The 17,760-nt window shown below is 35.7% G+C and overlaps 2 protein-coding genes across 3 annotated transcripts in view; one reads left to right on the top strand and one right to left on the bottom strand.

The window, feature by feature from the left end:
- LOC133524321 (lissencephaly-1 homolog) overlaps positions 1–15,778 on the bottom strand; it is a 39,263-nt gene extending 23,485 nt beyond the window's left edge. Inside the window, exons 1-2 of the mRNA XM_061860259.1 lie at positions 15,621–15,778; positions 12,195–12,323 (exon numbers count right to left, since the gene is read on the bottom strand). Of these exons, the coding sequence (XP_061716243.1) occupies positions 12,195–12,232 (38 nt within the window). The 5' untranslated portion in view covers positions 12,233–12,323; positions 15,621–15,778. The remainder of the gene's footprint in view (positions 1–12,194; positions 12,324–15,620) is intronic.
- Positions 15,779–16,148: 370 nt separating this feature from the next.
- The window catches only part of LOC133524320 (sarcolemmal membrane-associated protein), a 43,563-nt gene continuing 41,951 nt past the window's right edge, over positions 16,149–17,760 (top strand). The window contains exon 1 of one of the 2 annotated variants that reach the window (XM_061860258.1): positions 16,149–16,843. In XM_061860258.1, the coding sequence (XP_061716242.1) occupies positions 16,649–16,843 (195 nt within the window). In that variant the 5' untranslated portion in view covers positions 16,149–16,648. The remainder of the gene's footprint in view (positions 16,844–17,760) is intronic. The other variant, XM_061860257.1, reaches the window with a different exon arrangement.

Below are 17,760 nucleotides of genomic sequence, written 5' to 3'. Positions count from 1 at the left end.
ATGAACAGGGAATGGTTTTATTTATATGAATCTTGAGAATGAGAACTTTGCCCTATACAGTATACAAGACTGTTCATATCTCCATGTCCACGACACTTATCTGATTCTTCATGCGAGTTCACGTAAACATCCAAATAATAAAGTTTATCCCAAACGAAGTAAAACGGCAAGCCTTAACGTAATGAATTGAAACTAAACAATTCTACGGAAACATCGCAATTTTTATTGGTTCGATCGTATGAGAACCACGTACCTCATTTACATAGGGACACGTGACATGAAAATTAAGTTAGTGCTACTGTGAACTTGCGTAATACCTCATTTTAACCATTTTAAAAATGTTTTAGACAAGAGTGCGTGTGTGGTCCGCGGGTTTCGGTAATGTTTGCGCAGCCATGCCGACAGAGGTTGCGGGAAGGAACATTGCTCAAACAAAAGATTGTGCTTAAAGTAGTATGTATCTACTTGTACTGGTTATACTGGCTAAAGAACCACTTGTGAAGTTGTGCACTTCGATTCGAAACGGAATTTGATATAGGATAAGTGGACCTTTACAATCGCGAACTTTTTAGCTGAAACCTATCCTACATGAATTTACTTTTATACGTATACAATATTTTTGTCAAAAAAGTTTATATTATGCGTGTCTATCAAAGTAAAAATAAAAACCGGACAAATGCGAGTCGGACTTGGCCACCGAGAGTTCCGTACTTTTTAGTATTTGTTGTTATAGCGGCAACAGAAATACATCATCTGTGAAAATTTCAACTGTCTGTCATCTGTACAAATACAAAATACAAAATACAAAATAGTTTATTTGGCTTAACTTATAATACACATAACATAAAGGGCTGGAATCTCCCATTAAGTATAACAATACTTGTGTCGGGAGACCCCGCTCTTCCATTAGGAAATAGGGTAAAAACAACAAACTGTACTTAACTTAATTAATATACAATTTACAAATCTGATCTGTGAAAATTTCAACTGTCTAACTATCACGGTTCATGAGATACAGCCTGGTGACAGACGGACGGACGGACAGCGGAGTCTTAGGAATAGGGTCCCGTTTTAGCCTTTGGGTACGGAACCCTAAAAATCACACATGCCAAACAAACATGCCCTCAGGGACCAAAAGAGAATTACCTACGCTTATTAAATGACTTAGGATTAGGAACCTACGCAAGGAAACAAACCATACGTGGGCAGCACCTTATTTAGGTATATATATTTCGGGATGGCCACCCCAACAAAAAACGAAACGTAAAACAATTTAAATAATTTGATTTCTGATTAAATCGCATACAGCCTTGGAACCGCCTTCATGAAATGGGGTTTTTTAAAAAAATCAGCTGTCGTCTATTTATGCCCACCAAAGAAGAGGAAATCTTAGGATGAAGATGGTAAGGTTTAGAATAAGTTTTCTAGTGTGGGGTGGTGGTGCCGCCTACGCGAATTACTTGTATCGATCGCCCCCCGTTGGCGCCGCAACGTCAGTGATGTTATTCTCATTACTTACTAATCGCAGGAGAACGTTCGTTCTTGCGTTCGTGTGATCTCAAATTACGCTTAGTTTTCGGGGATCGCGAAGTTACATTATACTGGTTTGTCTTAGGCGAATTCTCGCGAGTTCTAGGTATAAGATGGGAATATAATGCCAGGCCAGAGCGAAGTGCGTCACGCTGAGAACCTTTTCACGGACTCGTCCGGACAACCTTCCCTGGGGTCCTTAGGAGGCGTGTAATCAGCGGATTTCACAAGAGATACTTATTTGGTTTGGTACTACTTAAAGTAGCTTAGATTTAATTTCGTGAATAGCAATTTCGCTTTGGCTACCTATATAAATTAGCGAGAGTCCTAAAAAGTCAACTTCTAATTTTATTGAGCGCATGCTTAATTTAATATCTACAGCAATTTCAGAAAAAAATATTAAATGTACGACTTTGACTTAGTATCTGTAGATGTATAAGCTAAACCAAAAAAGTGGGTACTTAGGTACCTACCTATCTAAATTTAATCAATTGTTTATTTTTCTTGTATATTTTTACTGAGGTGTGCCAATAAAGAGTATTCTATCTATCTATCTATCTATTGGATTACTTCTATACTAAGCATTCGCGATTTGAATCTTAGTGTGTACACATTCCTAAATGGCACTCGCATGTCACTACTATCAACAAACAGCAGATAATCCACGTTTAGAGGCCAAAACAAACATGTGCGTGAAACTAAAAATTAGAAGGTATCGAGTAACTCACGGTCATGCTGTCGTAGGGTTTCTCGCTAATAATAAATGGGGTTACATCGGGGGTTGCGGCGAAATTGAGAAAACCGAGGGGCGTCAATTGCCATCAACGCTTCATGATGGGGATAGGTCAAACACTGATAGTGATATAACATGTTCTTTTTCAATTATGTAAGTGGTTTATTTAATATTTACCTGATCTTCTCATTACGACGACGGCTTATAAAGTGATAAAGAAACCCTGCTATGGTCATATTTTTTCCATTCATCGCATCTAAAGTTTTACTTTCATCCTTATTACCTCAATAATAGAGTAAGTCCTTTTAGTATAGTTTTACAACTTTTATAGTTGTACCCTCTATACCTTCATGTTGCTTGGCCTATCACGGATTTGACTTTGTTATAAGAAGAAAGGCCTTCAATTTGTGTTTAGCAATAAATTTAAATAAAAGCATTGGAGATATACTTCCTGCAAACAAGTTAAAGGCGTGGCACAAAGAAGTGCAGAGCGAGCAAGCCTTTCCATACTTATAGTTAGTGTGCATGAGGCAGTACAGTATGTGTACAAATGTACACACCTAGAAAATGTAGGTACATTATTGTATACTACAGAAGCTGAATGTATAGCGCTTAAGGTAGCGGCAAAACGGCGCCGGCGAAGACTGCATTCCTTGCGATCCACCGAGTTGTTTAGCCAACGGGTCTTGGACCTTACAATGGGTTGCATGCCTCATTTCACGACCACGACCTGCTTCTACCATGGGCTATAAAACTTTAGATTAAATTGCATTCGCTATGACGGTGGTAAACCCATAAGGTTCACCAAACTTATTACCTACACTGCATTTACGTACTGCGAGAGTTCCTCGTATAATTTATTTCCAAAAATATTTATAGCAATTTTTAGGGTTCCGTAGCCAAATGGCAAAAAACGGAACCCTTATAGATTCGTCATGTCCGTCTGTCTGTCCGATTATGTCAGCCACTTTTTTCATAAACTATAAGAGCTATACTGTTCAAACTTGGTAAGTAGATGTTTTCTATGAACCGCATTAAGATTTTTACACAAAAATACAAAAAAACAGTAAATTTTGGGGGTTCCCCATACTTAGAACTGAAACTCAAAAAATCTTTTTTCATCAAACCCATACGTGTGGGGTATCTATGGATAGGTCTTTAAAAATGATATTGAGGTTTCTAATATCATTTTTTTCTAAACTGAATAGTTTGCGCGAGAGTGGTAAAATGTGTCCCCCCCCCCCGTAACTTCTAAAATAACAGAATGAAAATAAAAAAATATGTATAAACATTGCCATGCAAACTTCCACCGAAAATTGGTTTGAACGAGATCTAGTAAGTAGTTTTTTTTAATAAGTCATAAAATTAAAAAAAAATTTTTTTTCATCAAACCCATACGTGTGGGGCATCTATGGATAGGTCTTCAAAAATGATATTTAGGTTTCTAATATCATTTTTTTTCTAAACTGAATAGTTTGCGCGAGAGACACTTCCAAAGTGAAAAAATGTGTGCCCCCCCCCCCCCCCCTGTAACTTCTAAAATAACAGAATGAAAAATCTAAAAAAAATATATGATATACATTACCATGCAAACTTCCACCGAAAATTGGTTTGAACGAGATCTAGTAAGTAGTTTTTTTGTAATACGTCATAAATGGTACGGAACCCTTCATGGGCGAGTCCGACTCGCACTTGGCCGCTTTTTTACTTTACAATACGGTGCAGACAAATTTGCTGTTTCTACATATACCTAATTCTCTAATTCCGTTACACAAGTTACACAAAGTTTGTCTGGAAGAGATCGCTCTTTAGCGATAAAACAGCTTGTTGTTTGTCCTATATTTAATCAATTGATTTTCCAATGCAATTAAGCGTTTGTGCAACAAAAAGGATTTTATGCATACTTATTCATTCCCCAAAAAAAGTTAAGGAAAAAAATACTTAAAATTCTTATAAAAGAATCAAGTTTGCCTATGGAGGAAGTATTTTCGTGAAATATGCCGCTCACAAAACTTGTTACTACAATCCACGGCAGAAACGAGGCAAGATTGTTTTGATAACAACGGTAACCTTCGTTTAAAGAATGGTCCGTAAAGAACAGGTTGACATTGATGCTACCTGCGTCTTCTGTGATACGATGATTCATTCGCATTCATTACGAGCCAGTGAATTGAATACGTGTTTGCAAGAGGAATGTATTTAAGAATCCCCACATGATACTTTTCAAGGTCCGCGGTACCGCGTAACTGATGTAATTTATTTTAGGACCGCCTGCGCCTGGGATGCCTGCTTGCTCAGTCAAACAGACCAGAATGATTGCACTCTCCGATTACCTATAATTGTAACGGATCTGGAGCTCGTAGTAACACTGGTTTATTTAAGCATTTGAATCACCTGCTATGTAAGAATACGCGACCTGGGTTATTACTCGAGTATTTTGGTCTATTTATAAACAGCTTTCTTCTCATTCAGAGTTCAGTAGGTGAATGATTAGTAGATAGCATACTTCAGGTCAGCTTTCTAACTGATAAGATCTTACATAACACGAGCGAGATTATGATCTTGATAAATTATGGCCATAAAGTATGACGTAACGCAACTTTTTGCCGTTGTTTGGATATTCCAATGTAAAACTAAATGTTGATCGATTATGATTATAGGGTATGATGCAAGGATTTTTTTGTTATTGTTTGGATGTTCAAATGTAATGTACCTACCACTCTCGATTTGGCCCCGATAGTTCAAGTCTCTACGACAAGAATTTCGAGACCGTTATCGTTTAAGTCAATTCAATAGAACACTGAATACGATTGCTTTTGATCCACCCACTTTCACTGCTATTATCTTCAGTGTCCCAGGCGATGATAAGGCACTTCTTATACAGGGAAAATAATTAAAACTATAGTATCTATTCAATCTACTCAATTGGCCAATCTAATTTCGATTGTAACATAAATAATAAAACTACGAATGAAAATGCCGTTTTAAACATTAAGTACCTAATACTTTCTATTATAAACTTTATTGATAGCGTCTGTGCGGAAATATTAACTTGAGGCTCAGAGACACCTGCTTGTAAACAAACATAAATGAATATTCTGCCATAGTTACAGGTTACAAGGGCTCAAACAAACCGGTAAAAGAAGTTATGTATAGCTTATCGGGCCATATTTAATTTAATAGCGAAAGAAGCTGCGTTCCAACCCCGACACTTGGCTAAAACGTTATTATTGTAACGAAACAAAAAAGTTCAAATTCCGCAAGCGGCACGCGTGGCTAGAACGGTGGTTCGGCGATCTTCGGAATTAAGAGTATCGCAGACCATATCCATTCAACGAAATGTTACAGTTTTAATTCGTGATCGTTATTTTTAATCAAGGCGCGTTCGACGACCCCGATTCGTTGCGTAGCAGATTGAAACGGATGGCGGAATCTGGGCAATCTACGAAGAGGGTGCAGTTAAAATTGTCATAAGATGGTGCGTTTTGAGCGCTTTCCGATCGTCCATACACGTGACGCAATAGCTTACGTATTAGGAGATTGTTGTCCGGGCGCGGCACTTTTATGGAAATCACGTTAATACTTTGATCGCATTTCTCTAATGAGCTTACGCAACTTGACATATAATTTTAGATAAGTTAAAACGTCCAATTTGTTCATTCTAAGACGATAGCGTGTGAATAGCTTGGCCACATCTTTGTTTAGACATCGTGGTGCTCGTGGTTTTCCTTTCACCGCGCCGAGGCAAAGGGTATGTCAAGGAATGCCGGGGCATTTTAGGTCACAACACAATAGAAAATTAGACATGCGCGTCGGACCTTACCTATAAGGATCACATTGATTAATAAGTACCAAGTATTACGAAATAAATTAAAAGAATAGTGGTCTTAATTAATAGCGTTGTTTGACAGTTACAAGTTACGCAAAGTGTCAGCATCTGTTCATGGGTTTTGCTCACATGTTTGTTGTATTGTAACCAAACCAGTCGGTAAATGAACCGTTGGGCAAACCTGACGTAAGGCCATTGTCTATAAGCAGTGTTGACACGTATTCATTTACGACTATACAACTTTCGACTTACAAATGTCGCCAAAACGTAAGTAAAAGTTTCTGTTACAAGTAAACACAGGTTAGCTTCATTGATAGCTATTGAAAACCGTTTACATGCATAAGAACCTCGTGATCAGCGTCATTAAAGCGCAGTTACGCAGCTCATGACATGTAATCAACGATCCAACTAAGGTTATGGGATACAAAAACGCTAGTACCGAGTAACGATGATGGGATTTCTTGGTAGTTGAAGAAAGTCGAGATATAAAGCTGCAAACGCATAGACGCCGGGCGGTAACCCCTGTATTATTTGAGAGATTGTATAGAGCTTCGGTCAGGAACTGGGACTATCCAGTTTTCAGTATGCGACGTCTTAACACAAGTTCTAACAATACAAAAGTTACCTTCCGTGTCGGTTCGCCATCGCCCCGCGACCGCTATCTGTGCGTTTAAGTCTTAAATGAAGGAAGGTGCACAGAGTTCAACGACTCAGCTTGGCGCTATAAGAACACTGTTACTTTCAAAGGTCGGTGGAGCGAACGGGCGACCCCGTAATCGCCCAGTCGACAATAGGCTAAAGTAGCAAAATCAGTGAAGATTTTCCGTAGAGATAAATCGCGATTTCACACCCAAGCGTCGCAATACCCTGTTATCGAATCCGATCTTTGGAATTTTAAATGGTAAAGACACAAGTATTATAGCATCCAATTTTTTTTCTCTGTATGTTCTTTTTTCAAATGTAATGTATTGTGGCGGTAAATAAATGCATTTTCTTTTTTTAAGTATAGTAAGCTATTTCAGCCCGCACTGGCGTAAACTGGACTACTAGCGTATGAATATTATGAAGATAAACAGGATTATAAAGGAAATTAAGTACCTCTCGCTACCAGTACTTATATTAGGGCGTGTTGTCTTACACTACCAAAATAATGGCATAATTATCTTTATTTTACGTTCCAATCATAGTGAAGTCAATAATTAAATCATGATTGAGAGTCAGTAAATTTGCAGCGAAATTCTATCACACCAATTTAGCTTCACACAAGGCACATTCCAATTTCTCTCGAACAGTGCGTAGTTTGTCTCCGCAAGTGTTAATTATTCAGCAGACAAGGCTAATAAATAATATCTTCTTCAGGTACGAGTACTATCCGCTGTCGCAGCTTGGCAGTTTCAAGCTTGGACATAACATCCCATTTGTTTTCGTGCTTCTTAGGAGTGCCTACGCTTAGACCAAGATGATCGTACTTCGACAAACGCCAAAGTCGCCAACCGTAAAGAAGATTATATGTATTATGTATCGGCATGACTGCATGACAGATGCCACGAAAAGTCACGTGATGATTTTCATAGATTATTTAAGTTTCGATTGTCTTTTTCTAACTATGTCTGCAAAATGATGTGATCACGCTCTTATTCTACCAATAACATTCTTATTTAAATTATTTTGAAAACCTAGGGGCGTAGCCAAGGTGACATTCGTTTATCAACACAATCTAATAGAAATGTAATAAATTTATCGCAATGAAAAGATGCAAACTAAAAGTCATGTAATAATTTTCATACATTATTCAGGTCGGCATTTTAAGTTTTAAGATATTACCTACTTTTTTATATTTAATAATAATAATAATAATAAAGACGTTTATTCAAAAAGTTTAAACATAGGTACATAATAAAAGTACACAATAATGCTTACAAACTAATCTCGGTCCTATTTCTCTCTGCCTTGGATTTTTCTGTTACATGTAGATATCTTATATTTCCTCGTTTTAAATCAATACTATGCGCTTAGGAATGACGCAGACAGTTACTCAGACGCGGAAGGAAGTAAGTCGTTATGCGGTTATACAAACGTAATTGCGCTTGTATACATATATCTATTGGAACTGTTCAGACTTCGGTAAGAGATGTACTACTTTCAGATGAAGCTCACAGTTTTCAGTGTTTGACATGTTACCATATTAATAATTTATTAATTGTGATTGTAATAGTATATGTATGTAATAGTAAAATGTACTATTTCATTTATTTTGATATCATGTTTAAATTTTGTTACTGACATCTGATATGATCTGTCGCAGAAGTTGTTTAATTAGGCTCCTATACCAGTTTTGATAAACTGCAGATAAATATGACATAGGTACGGTTAAGGAATTTGAAACGATTCACAGAGGAATGAGTAATCTACAATTACTCTGTATCTTCGCGTAAGAACTACAACGGCACGTTTATGGACAGGTGTCGCGATAATATGAAACTAGATTATACAAGAATAACTTGTAATAATAATAAAATAAGGACGCGGCTAGCCTTTTAATATAAGGGTAGATGAGTGACCTATGAGGATTCCATAGACTGATTCATCATCAGGTCTCAGTGTCGTATCCCGCACTATTGTACCCCGCACTATTCACTACCGGCAACGCACATTTATATGCGTACACGTCCATACAAACTTGGTGGCCCGGCAGTGAATGCGTTAAGACATGACCATAAAGCGTACGAGTATGTCCACGATGCGTGCATTGAGCGATAACCATTATAACTTGTCGCGTGGAATGATGATCCCTATGACAGTTCACTTTTACATGGAGTAACTGGCACGTAAAATGTTTATTTGTTGACTTTTTTTTGAAGTTTAGCACATAATTAATGTATTAATTTATTTAGAAGTGTATCAAGTGTATTTCTTCGATTATTTTACAAGCTTTTATTTACTTGCAATTTATGCTTGTACGGGTCAAATCTTGCAAGTTAAATTTGACCCACTTCCCAGTTTCCGATGAAGCTGAAAATTTGTATACATATGTAAGTTAGGTTAGTGACAATGCAATATTATGGTTTGAGCTGATCTGATGATGGAGATAAGAGGTGGCCACAGGAACTCCGTAATAAAACAAGGTAGCCTAAATGTGTGTGGGTATGTTAGAATTGCCTCGGCAAATATTAGTCGCCTGTTGAAAGAATAGTACAGTAGTTGTATGAAAATCGAAATTTATGTAAAAAATATATTTTTAAATTGGGCCCAAGTAAAAGAGATTCGAAGAAACTGTTGTTACCTGATGTCTTAACCAAACATTTTATTTTATTTATTTTATTTCACGCTTTTCTTTTATTTAACATTCTCAAAAAGGTCTGTGCTCTTGCGCTACCCTTGTATTTTATCTGGAGATGTATTTCACGCTTCCTTGGCATTTGATGACACTGCCACCATAAGGCTTAGTTGGGATTAGTGATATTGTTTAGCTTAGATTGTAAGCAAAATAATGCTAGTAAGTAAAACTGCAACGCAGCCACAGCTTGTTTTATTTGAAGAGTCCTAATCCGGCGTAATTATGTAGGAGTTAGAGTATTTCTGACTTCGCTTTAGATACATATTGAATAAAGGATATTAGAAAACCTAATAAACGTTTGGCCTAATTAATTCTAATAGCTGTGCATACGGTGGGAACGAAAGTTTCTAGTGCCAGTAAAGTGTCGGTAAGATTGCGTTAGACACGACCTTGCTACCGCGCAACTATTTGCTTGAGCTGCTTGACCGAATTCATTGAAACTGTAGTATTTCTAAAGTCTTTATAGACAATTACATTATATATACTCTATCCTATTGTGTTAATCCTTTGAGCGCCAAGTCACCGAAAATGATCGCTTTTGTATTATTTCTGTAGGTCTACCAATCATTTCAGAACGCTGGTAAAGAAGTTGCGCGGTCATTTTCTAGTAAGGTCCGACCGAGAACGCTTTTTTTGTCTCGGCTGAGACCGAGACCGAGATTCAATGGGATTCTCAGCCGAGACCGAGACCGAGAATTTATAAAATATAAAAAAAAAACGAATTTTGCCCTAAAAATGTTTTTATAATCGAAATTCGACGATTTATCAGAAAAAAGTTATCATAATTAATTTGTAACGGTATTAAATAGTATTTTAAGGGTTCCGTAGCCAAAATAGCAAAAATGGAACCCTTATAGTTTCGTCATGTCCTTATGTCTATCGGTCTGTGCGTATGTCACAGCCATTTTACTATATTTTATAACCTTTGGAACGTAGGTGTAGATGTATTACGTAAGTCGCTTCTTAGTTTTGATTTTTTTTTAAATATATACTCCATATAAATGTAACTAATAGTTAAAAAAAAAACATGTGGCTCATCATTAGATAGGTATTTAAAAATACATAAAGGTTGCTAAAAAGGTTTTTTGATTAAGTAAATACTTTTGAAAATAATCGGTCCAAAAAAAATAGAGTAATCCCCTTTAACTTTTGAACCGGGAGAGCAAAACCATGTAAAACTATTTAAATAATAAAGCTTAATAACCAAAAAACTTTCAGGTAAATTATTTTGAATATGGTCGGTTAAGCCATTAAAGAGTTATAAAAAAACTGATCTTATTAAAACGACGAATGTGCTACTAACATACGCTCTTTTGCTTGTACGGCTTTTTTGTATTGTGTGAAGGTGCGGAACCTTCCATTATGCGTGGTCCGACACGCACTTGGCCGGTTTTTTTTTCAGTACGGATGTGCACAAAAAGAGGTACAATAACAATAATCAAAATAAGGAGTTCCCAAAAAATCCGCCACAGTTGTCGTTTTTTACTTACCTACTGCTTTGCTTTTTCCCGTTAACACAGATATATTTAGTATCAAAATATCCAGTGCCATCTTCCACTCAGGCGTATATTTAGCGCTATTTAACGCTAAGGACTCTTTTTTTATCAACCGCCTCAGATGAAGGATAGACTAATTAGTAGTAATAGTGCGCGTATTCGATTAAAATTATAATAATTTAAAAAATTAGAAGAATGAGGCGTATATTTAGCGCTATTTAACGCTAAGGACTCTTTTTTTATCAACCGCCTCAGATGAAGGATAGACTAATTAGTAGTAATAGTGCGCGTATTCGATTAAAATTATAATAATTTAAAAGATTAGAAGAATGAGGCGTATATTTAGCGCTATTTAACGCTAAGGACTCTTTTTTTATCAACCGCCTCAGATGAAGGATAGACTAATTAGTAGTAATAGTGCGCGTATTCGATTAAAATTATAATAATTTAAAAGATTAGAAGAATGAAGCGTATATTTAGCGCTATTTAACGCTAAGGACTCTCAAAGTAAGTAGTCGTATCTTTTAGAATATGTGCAAGTGCACCTTATATATGCCGGCAAACATAATGGCAATCCACTATATACTCAATGGTTAATATAATTAGTGATAATGATAACGACGGGTCTATAAAGCTAGGACGATAAAGTTGTTTATAACGTAGACACGCGGCAGTCAGGTTTAGGTCAAAAGGCCATGGTATTTTGCGGACGTTACGCTGTCTCTGCGCGAGTGACTCCCACTTCTTTGTTAGTGATGGCACAATGCAAACAAAAAATCTACTTTGAATATTTTTTCAATAGAATATAACAAACTGATATCACTTTTATTGTTTTTCTTTTATACAACTAAGGGAGACATAGCACGCATCGCAAATTTTACAACCAAAATATAAATAAAACCCAAAGGTTCTACATGCTGTCGTTTTATTTGTAGCCTAGGTAAGTAATGACTAATCAATAATAATAACACATGCTAATCTTTCAATGCGGCATTAAAAAAAAATACGCATCTACACCCTTAGAATTCGTAGCGTAAAATGCTATTTAGAACTAAAAACAATCATTGATGTTTGCAGGCGTGTATTTCATGAATTTACCATACTAATGTAATGTCTGAACTGCACAATCATGCTTCTGTCAAATTTACTCTATGTAATTCTGAATTAAGTACCTATACTTGAAAACTTCCACACGGTTTGGCGCCAAAAGTAAACCAACTTAGTAGTCTACATTTGGAAGACACACAAAATATACAACTAAGTACTTACAGCTCCTCTCGTTGCCGTTGAGATAACACCATTTTCATCGTGGTCGGGTGCTGCGGCGGGCCCGGGTACTGCACTAGAGTCTACTGTTTCACGCGGGAGACGGCGGGAGCGCCGTGGCCATTATCACACCTGAACAAAGACAAACAGGTTTATATGATAAGCTTTACTTACAGGTATAGTATGTATGTGTTGTTCAACTTTCTTAGCAATATTATATATATAGGATCTATAGGATCAAATCAGATTAAATTAATTACAAAAAATCCACTAGGTCTATTTTGATACTTTAGCTTTTTTGTAATACAATGATGCAAACTGGAAATTGTTATAATAAGGTACCTAATTTACTTCTACTTTTTGATTTATATAAGTTTTTATTAATTTGATATTTTAAAATACACTGCCAAAACTATATTAATAGTAATATAGACTTTATGATAATTATTTTAAGGTAGAACAGGTTGTATAAATAACTGTGTTTTTATCACAACCTAGATATACTTAGGCAAAGAGACAAAAAAATAGCTTTTACTTAGTGAATTTATTGTAGGAACATGATCACACTTAAATAAACCATTCTTATTATAGGCACTATATTACATATGTGCTGTATTATTTGTATTGTTTCTGTATTAAGGTGTGCAATAAAGAGGTATTGTATTGTATATTTAAGTATTTAGATATAAACCAAATTTTTCCTTTTAAAATCCTCAACTATGTATGGATAAATAAATTTTATACTATTAATCAAGTGATGAAGTATCTCCTAAACTTGATCTTTTATCTTGATAGGGAGTACTCAATATGTAGATGTTTCATTAACCCTTCAGGTAGCATACACCATTTTTGAGTTGTTGGAACGATAACTTTCTCTTAATCAATTAAATTTTAATATCATTTGACTTCATTGACTGTTTTCAGGCATACTTCCACACTAAGGGTTAATTGAATAGATAAATAATCTATCAAACTATATTCTATCTCAGCAGAAAGAATAAGTAGACTGCAAAAATTTTGATGGTCAGATGACCTTAAAAGAATTTGTGGAGGTGACTAGATGGAGGTGACTTATTAATGAAATTGAAACTTATTAAGAAAATATGAAAAAAAAAAAACGAGTTTCAGTTCTAAGTACTGGGAACCCCCAAAATTTATCGTGTTTTTTCTATTTCTGTGTGAAAATCTTAATGTGATTCACAGAATTCATCTACTTACCAAGTTTCAACAGTATAGTTCTTATAGTTTCGGAAAAAAGTGGCTGTGACATACGGACATATAGAAAGACAGACATGATGAATCCATAAGGGTTCCGTTTTTTGCCATTTGGCTACGGAACCCTTATAACTCTACCCTATCTCAGTAATAAGGCTATTTTATTTGATTTTAAATTGTATACTACAATCATTCTTTAAATTAGCCTTTTCTCAGCATAGTCCAAATTGACGACCGGTCTGACCTGGTGGGTAGTGATCCTGCCTATGAAGCCAATGGTTCTGGGTTTGAATCCCAGTAAGGGCATTTCTTTGTGGGATGAACACAGATATTTGTTCCTGAGTCAGGTGTTTTTGATGTATGTAAGTATTTGATATATATATATATATATATATATGATTGTCTGAGTACCCACAACACATGCCTTCTTGAGCTTACTGTGGGACTTAGTCAATTTGTGTAAGAATGTCCCTATAATATTTATTTATTTATATTGCCAGTGTATGCTTTCCTACCTAGTCTTCTCCACTTTGCCCGGTCTTCTGCATCCTCAGGTGTGAGAAATTGTATAATTGTACAATAATAAAGATTATTTTTATTTATTTTTATTGTCTCAAAGAGCTATTGTGACAGATAAGATTTTGGATTATAAAACACTCAAATTGGTTCATCCATCATAGAGCCTTAACACTATAGGTAGATACACACATAAGCAAAGCATGCTTATCCTTCTTTTGAGACCAGTCTGGCCTAGTGCCTAGTGACCCTACCTATGAAGCTGATGGTCCTGGGTTCAAATCCTGGTAAGGGCATTTATTTGTGTGATGAGCACAGGTAATATTTATTCCCGAGTCATTTAAAATATATGCATATATCAAATCAATAAAATTGTCTGTAGAAAAATGAAGCTCTAATAAATAAATAATATATTATATATAGTCATTGTCCGAGTATCCACAGCACAAGCCTTCTTAAGCTTACTGTGGGGCTTAGTCAATTTGTGCAAGAATGTGCAATATTTATTTATTTATTTTGTGTTGGGGGTTAAAAATTTAAGATGATACATAAAACCAGATGCAAGGCTAGCTAATCTGTCAATATTTTCATAGATATTTGGCACCAGTTTTCATGAATTAATCAATAGTAACCTGCTCAATTACATATTTGATATAATCCTACTCTACATTATAGTCATTTGGGTACTAATACTATATTATATTTATTTATAGCATATTTTTCAATTAGGTGAAAAATTCCCAAATGTATTCTCATAAGAATAGGCATAATGAATATATGACAACTATAATATTGGAACTTGATTCCAGTAGAAATCATTAAATTACTTTGAAATAGTTGTAAAAGCAAGGATGACTCTATTTATTTGACCAAACAACTAATCAAAAAGATTGAAATCAAATTTTATTCATGGTTATAACATTATAATGGGATATCATGAATATTTATTAAAAAACCAAAAATTTGTGCCACTTGAAACATTATCACGATAATTACATAATATATTATATACAATGTCTCCTCCACGGCACAGGCATAGCTTAGTGTGGAGGTCAGTAAAAACGGTATCCAAGTGATTACTTTTCGGAAATAAACGATTTTTATTTTATACAGCATCACTCATTAGAAGGAAGTGAAGTACATAGATGATGGTCATAAATTTTAGTGTTGTAAATGCTTCTGCATATTTGTGTGAGCACACATTTTGCTTAGTTCTTTATTACTACAAAAATAATCAAAATAGTAAAATATTTTCAACTAAGGTCACTGATTCATGTTAAAAGGATTGTATTTGGTTGTTTTGATGTCAATATAAAAAAGCCATTGCGATGGCAATAGTATATTGTTGCGTCTCATTACTAAGGTTTAAATATGAATTTTTCTAAAATGATAAAATGCAGCAATGAGCATTGCAGTGACTCAGAATCAGAAATTAAACGTCAAAATCTGTCAATTTGCCACATCAACCATGCAATGAAATTTAGGATTAAAAACGATTTTACGACACTTCCTTGTTTACAACATTTAGTTGTTAACAAGTGTCGAGAATTACTACATAAAACTAACTGTACAACTAGTTAAATAATGTATCAGAACGGCCATATTGACCACATAACACGGGCGGAGAAACATTCCAGGCACAACGTAGATTCACTTAATCTTAATTCACTAACAAAACTTTGAGTAATAATTACTTACAAAACGCAAAAACACTTAAATTCGCACTTATTCGAAATAAATATCACTGACAAACACACTTCACAAGACCCGAGGCAGAAACCGTTCGTTGCAATGGCTCAATAAGCCGTTGTCGAGTTTCGATTTTTCTTTTCTCTGCTTTCTAGCGTGTTGAAGTTTCAACGCCATCTATAATCAAATAGCAAAACCTCTATTTTTCAACCTTGCAATACTTTTGGCACAGATAAGCACGACATGAACGTGAAGTAAAAATCATAGACAATAAAGATTTTTTTGTGAAAATATCGGTATTTATCGAATTACAACCTCACTAATGGGTATTTTATAGTCACAGCTTCAACCGATAACTATCTTTTTATTTTTATAAAATAATAGAGTGTAAAAAGTGTTATTCTTTAGATATTTTAAATCTTTTTATGAGTTTTAAAATTGTTGTTGATATTTATATCATTTTCGCTAAAAAAGCTCAAGAGATTGTACATTGTTGAGGTATTTGGTACTTAACATGTTCGGTTGACAAAGTACTGGATAATAAAGTACCTTTTAAACAGATGAAGTACGAGACGTTGAGACGTGCCTACTCTACCTACCCAAAACAAATGTCCGATCTTGCGCCCATTTCGCAAGTTCCTCGAACGACTATTTCGATTGACGCCCTACTAAAATTATTTTTAAATTGTATTTGGGCAAACGTGCACTATGAGTTCTTAAAATAACGATTTAGATTCGAGTGTAGTATATTTTTTTAGTTTATTCAAGAATTTAGTGTTTTATATTTATCGTCTCGGCCGTACTTAGACTAAAGGAATCAAGTTTCATTACAAATAAAAGTGTTTGCGTAAGTTCAGCGTAATCATTTCGCGAAGGATAAATAAGTTGTCTTGGGATAATTATCGTTTGACCGTCAAGATGGCAGTGAGCAGACCTTTCACCTGGTAGCGCCTGAGTAGTCGGGCAGGATCCTCGATGAGCGTCTCGACGGAGGGTGTGTGCGGCGCGGGTGCGGGCTCTGACGAGTGCTGTGTGCGATGGTGATAGCAAAGCGAAAAGTTAAAAAGCCGGTGTACAACACGAGCACTATCAAAAATATGGATTACAACTGGGCACCAGGTCCAGAGCCCCCTAACAACCAGGAGATAGGGGTGCCGAAAGCGGTGTTCGTTCCACATTCCAACTCCTTGCCGTTTGAAGAGAGAAGGGTCACCCTGGAACAGCCTGTCAAGGCAAGTATTCCCAAACACTTGACTGTTCTATAAATATTGGCACTCAGGTCACTGACACTAAACATCTATCAAAAATCTCATAGTAAACAAGAGTATTTTTGGCTTATACTTTTTGTGTGTTTGGTTTGTTGTGTCACTCCTGTTTTCTATTAAACCTGTTAAGATTGGTTGCATTTACTGAACCAAGATAATTTTATTACTTTAATTTTTCATTGATAACAAATAGTTACTAATATTATATTATAAATATTCTTATTTACTTGAGGGTGCCATTTTGTAAAGACATGTAATAATAAGTTTCTAAGATATTTATTTGGTAGAAAGAAACTTCACTTGCAATTCAGGATACAACAAGGCCTTTATAAAACAAGCAGCGATTTTCTGTTTAACCTATAACCCAATTAAATTTAATACTAACTTGCCAGACAAATATCCAACCAATGATTTTAACATCACACATTAGACAAGAGAGGTATGGGCATTGTGAATGCTATCTTGCTTTGTGTGGTAGGGCACAGCACAGCGGATGTCATTCCAGATCTAGAGCAGAGCCCAACTGGGGAAGTTCCTCCACCCTACAGAAAACCGCAGCCAAATAACACTAGACCCTACTCATAGTGTTGTGTTCCTGCTGGTGAGTAAGGTTGCCAGAGCTCAACAAGGGGTGGGAGGGTTGTTAGGGTCAGCAACGTGCAAACAACTCCTCTGAAGTTGCAGGTGTACATAAGGTACGGAGACTGCTTACCATCAGGCGGGCCGTATGCTTATTTGCCACCAACATAGTATAAAAAATAAAAGTGCTATTTTTACAAGAGAACTATCCTTTCTCTTCCAAGGGAATTTGTATAGTGAATACCAGAAATTCCCAGTTCCGGGACTCATTTTATATAGAAAACTAGTCCCAGGTGCCCCTGGGA

The sequence above is a fragment of the Cydia pomonella genome, chromosome 13, assembly GCF_033807575.1.
Source record: "Cydia pomonella isolate Wapato2018A chromosome 13, ilCydPomo1, whole genome shotgun sequence".
Lineage (NCBI taxonomy): Eukaryota > Metazoa > Arthropoda > Insecta > Lepidoptera > Tortricidae > Cydia > Cydia pomonella.
This window is presented reverse-complemented; position numbering and strand designations above follow the sequence as displayed.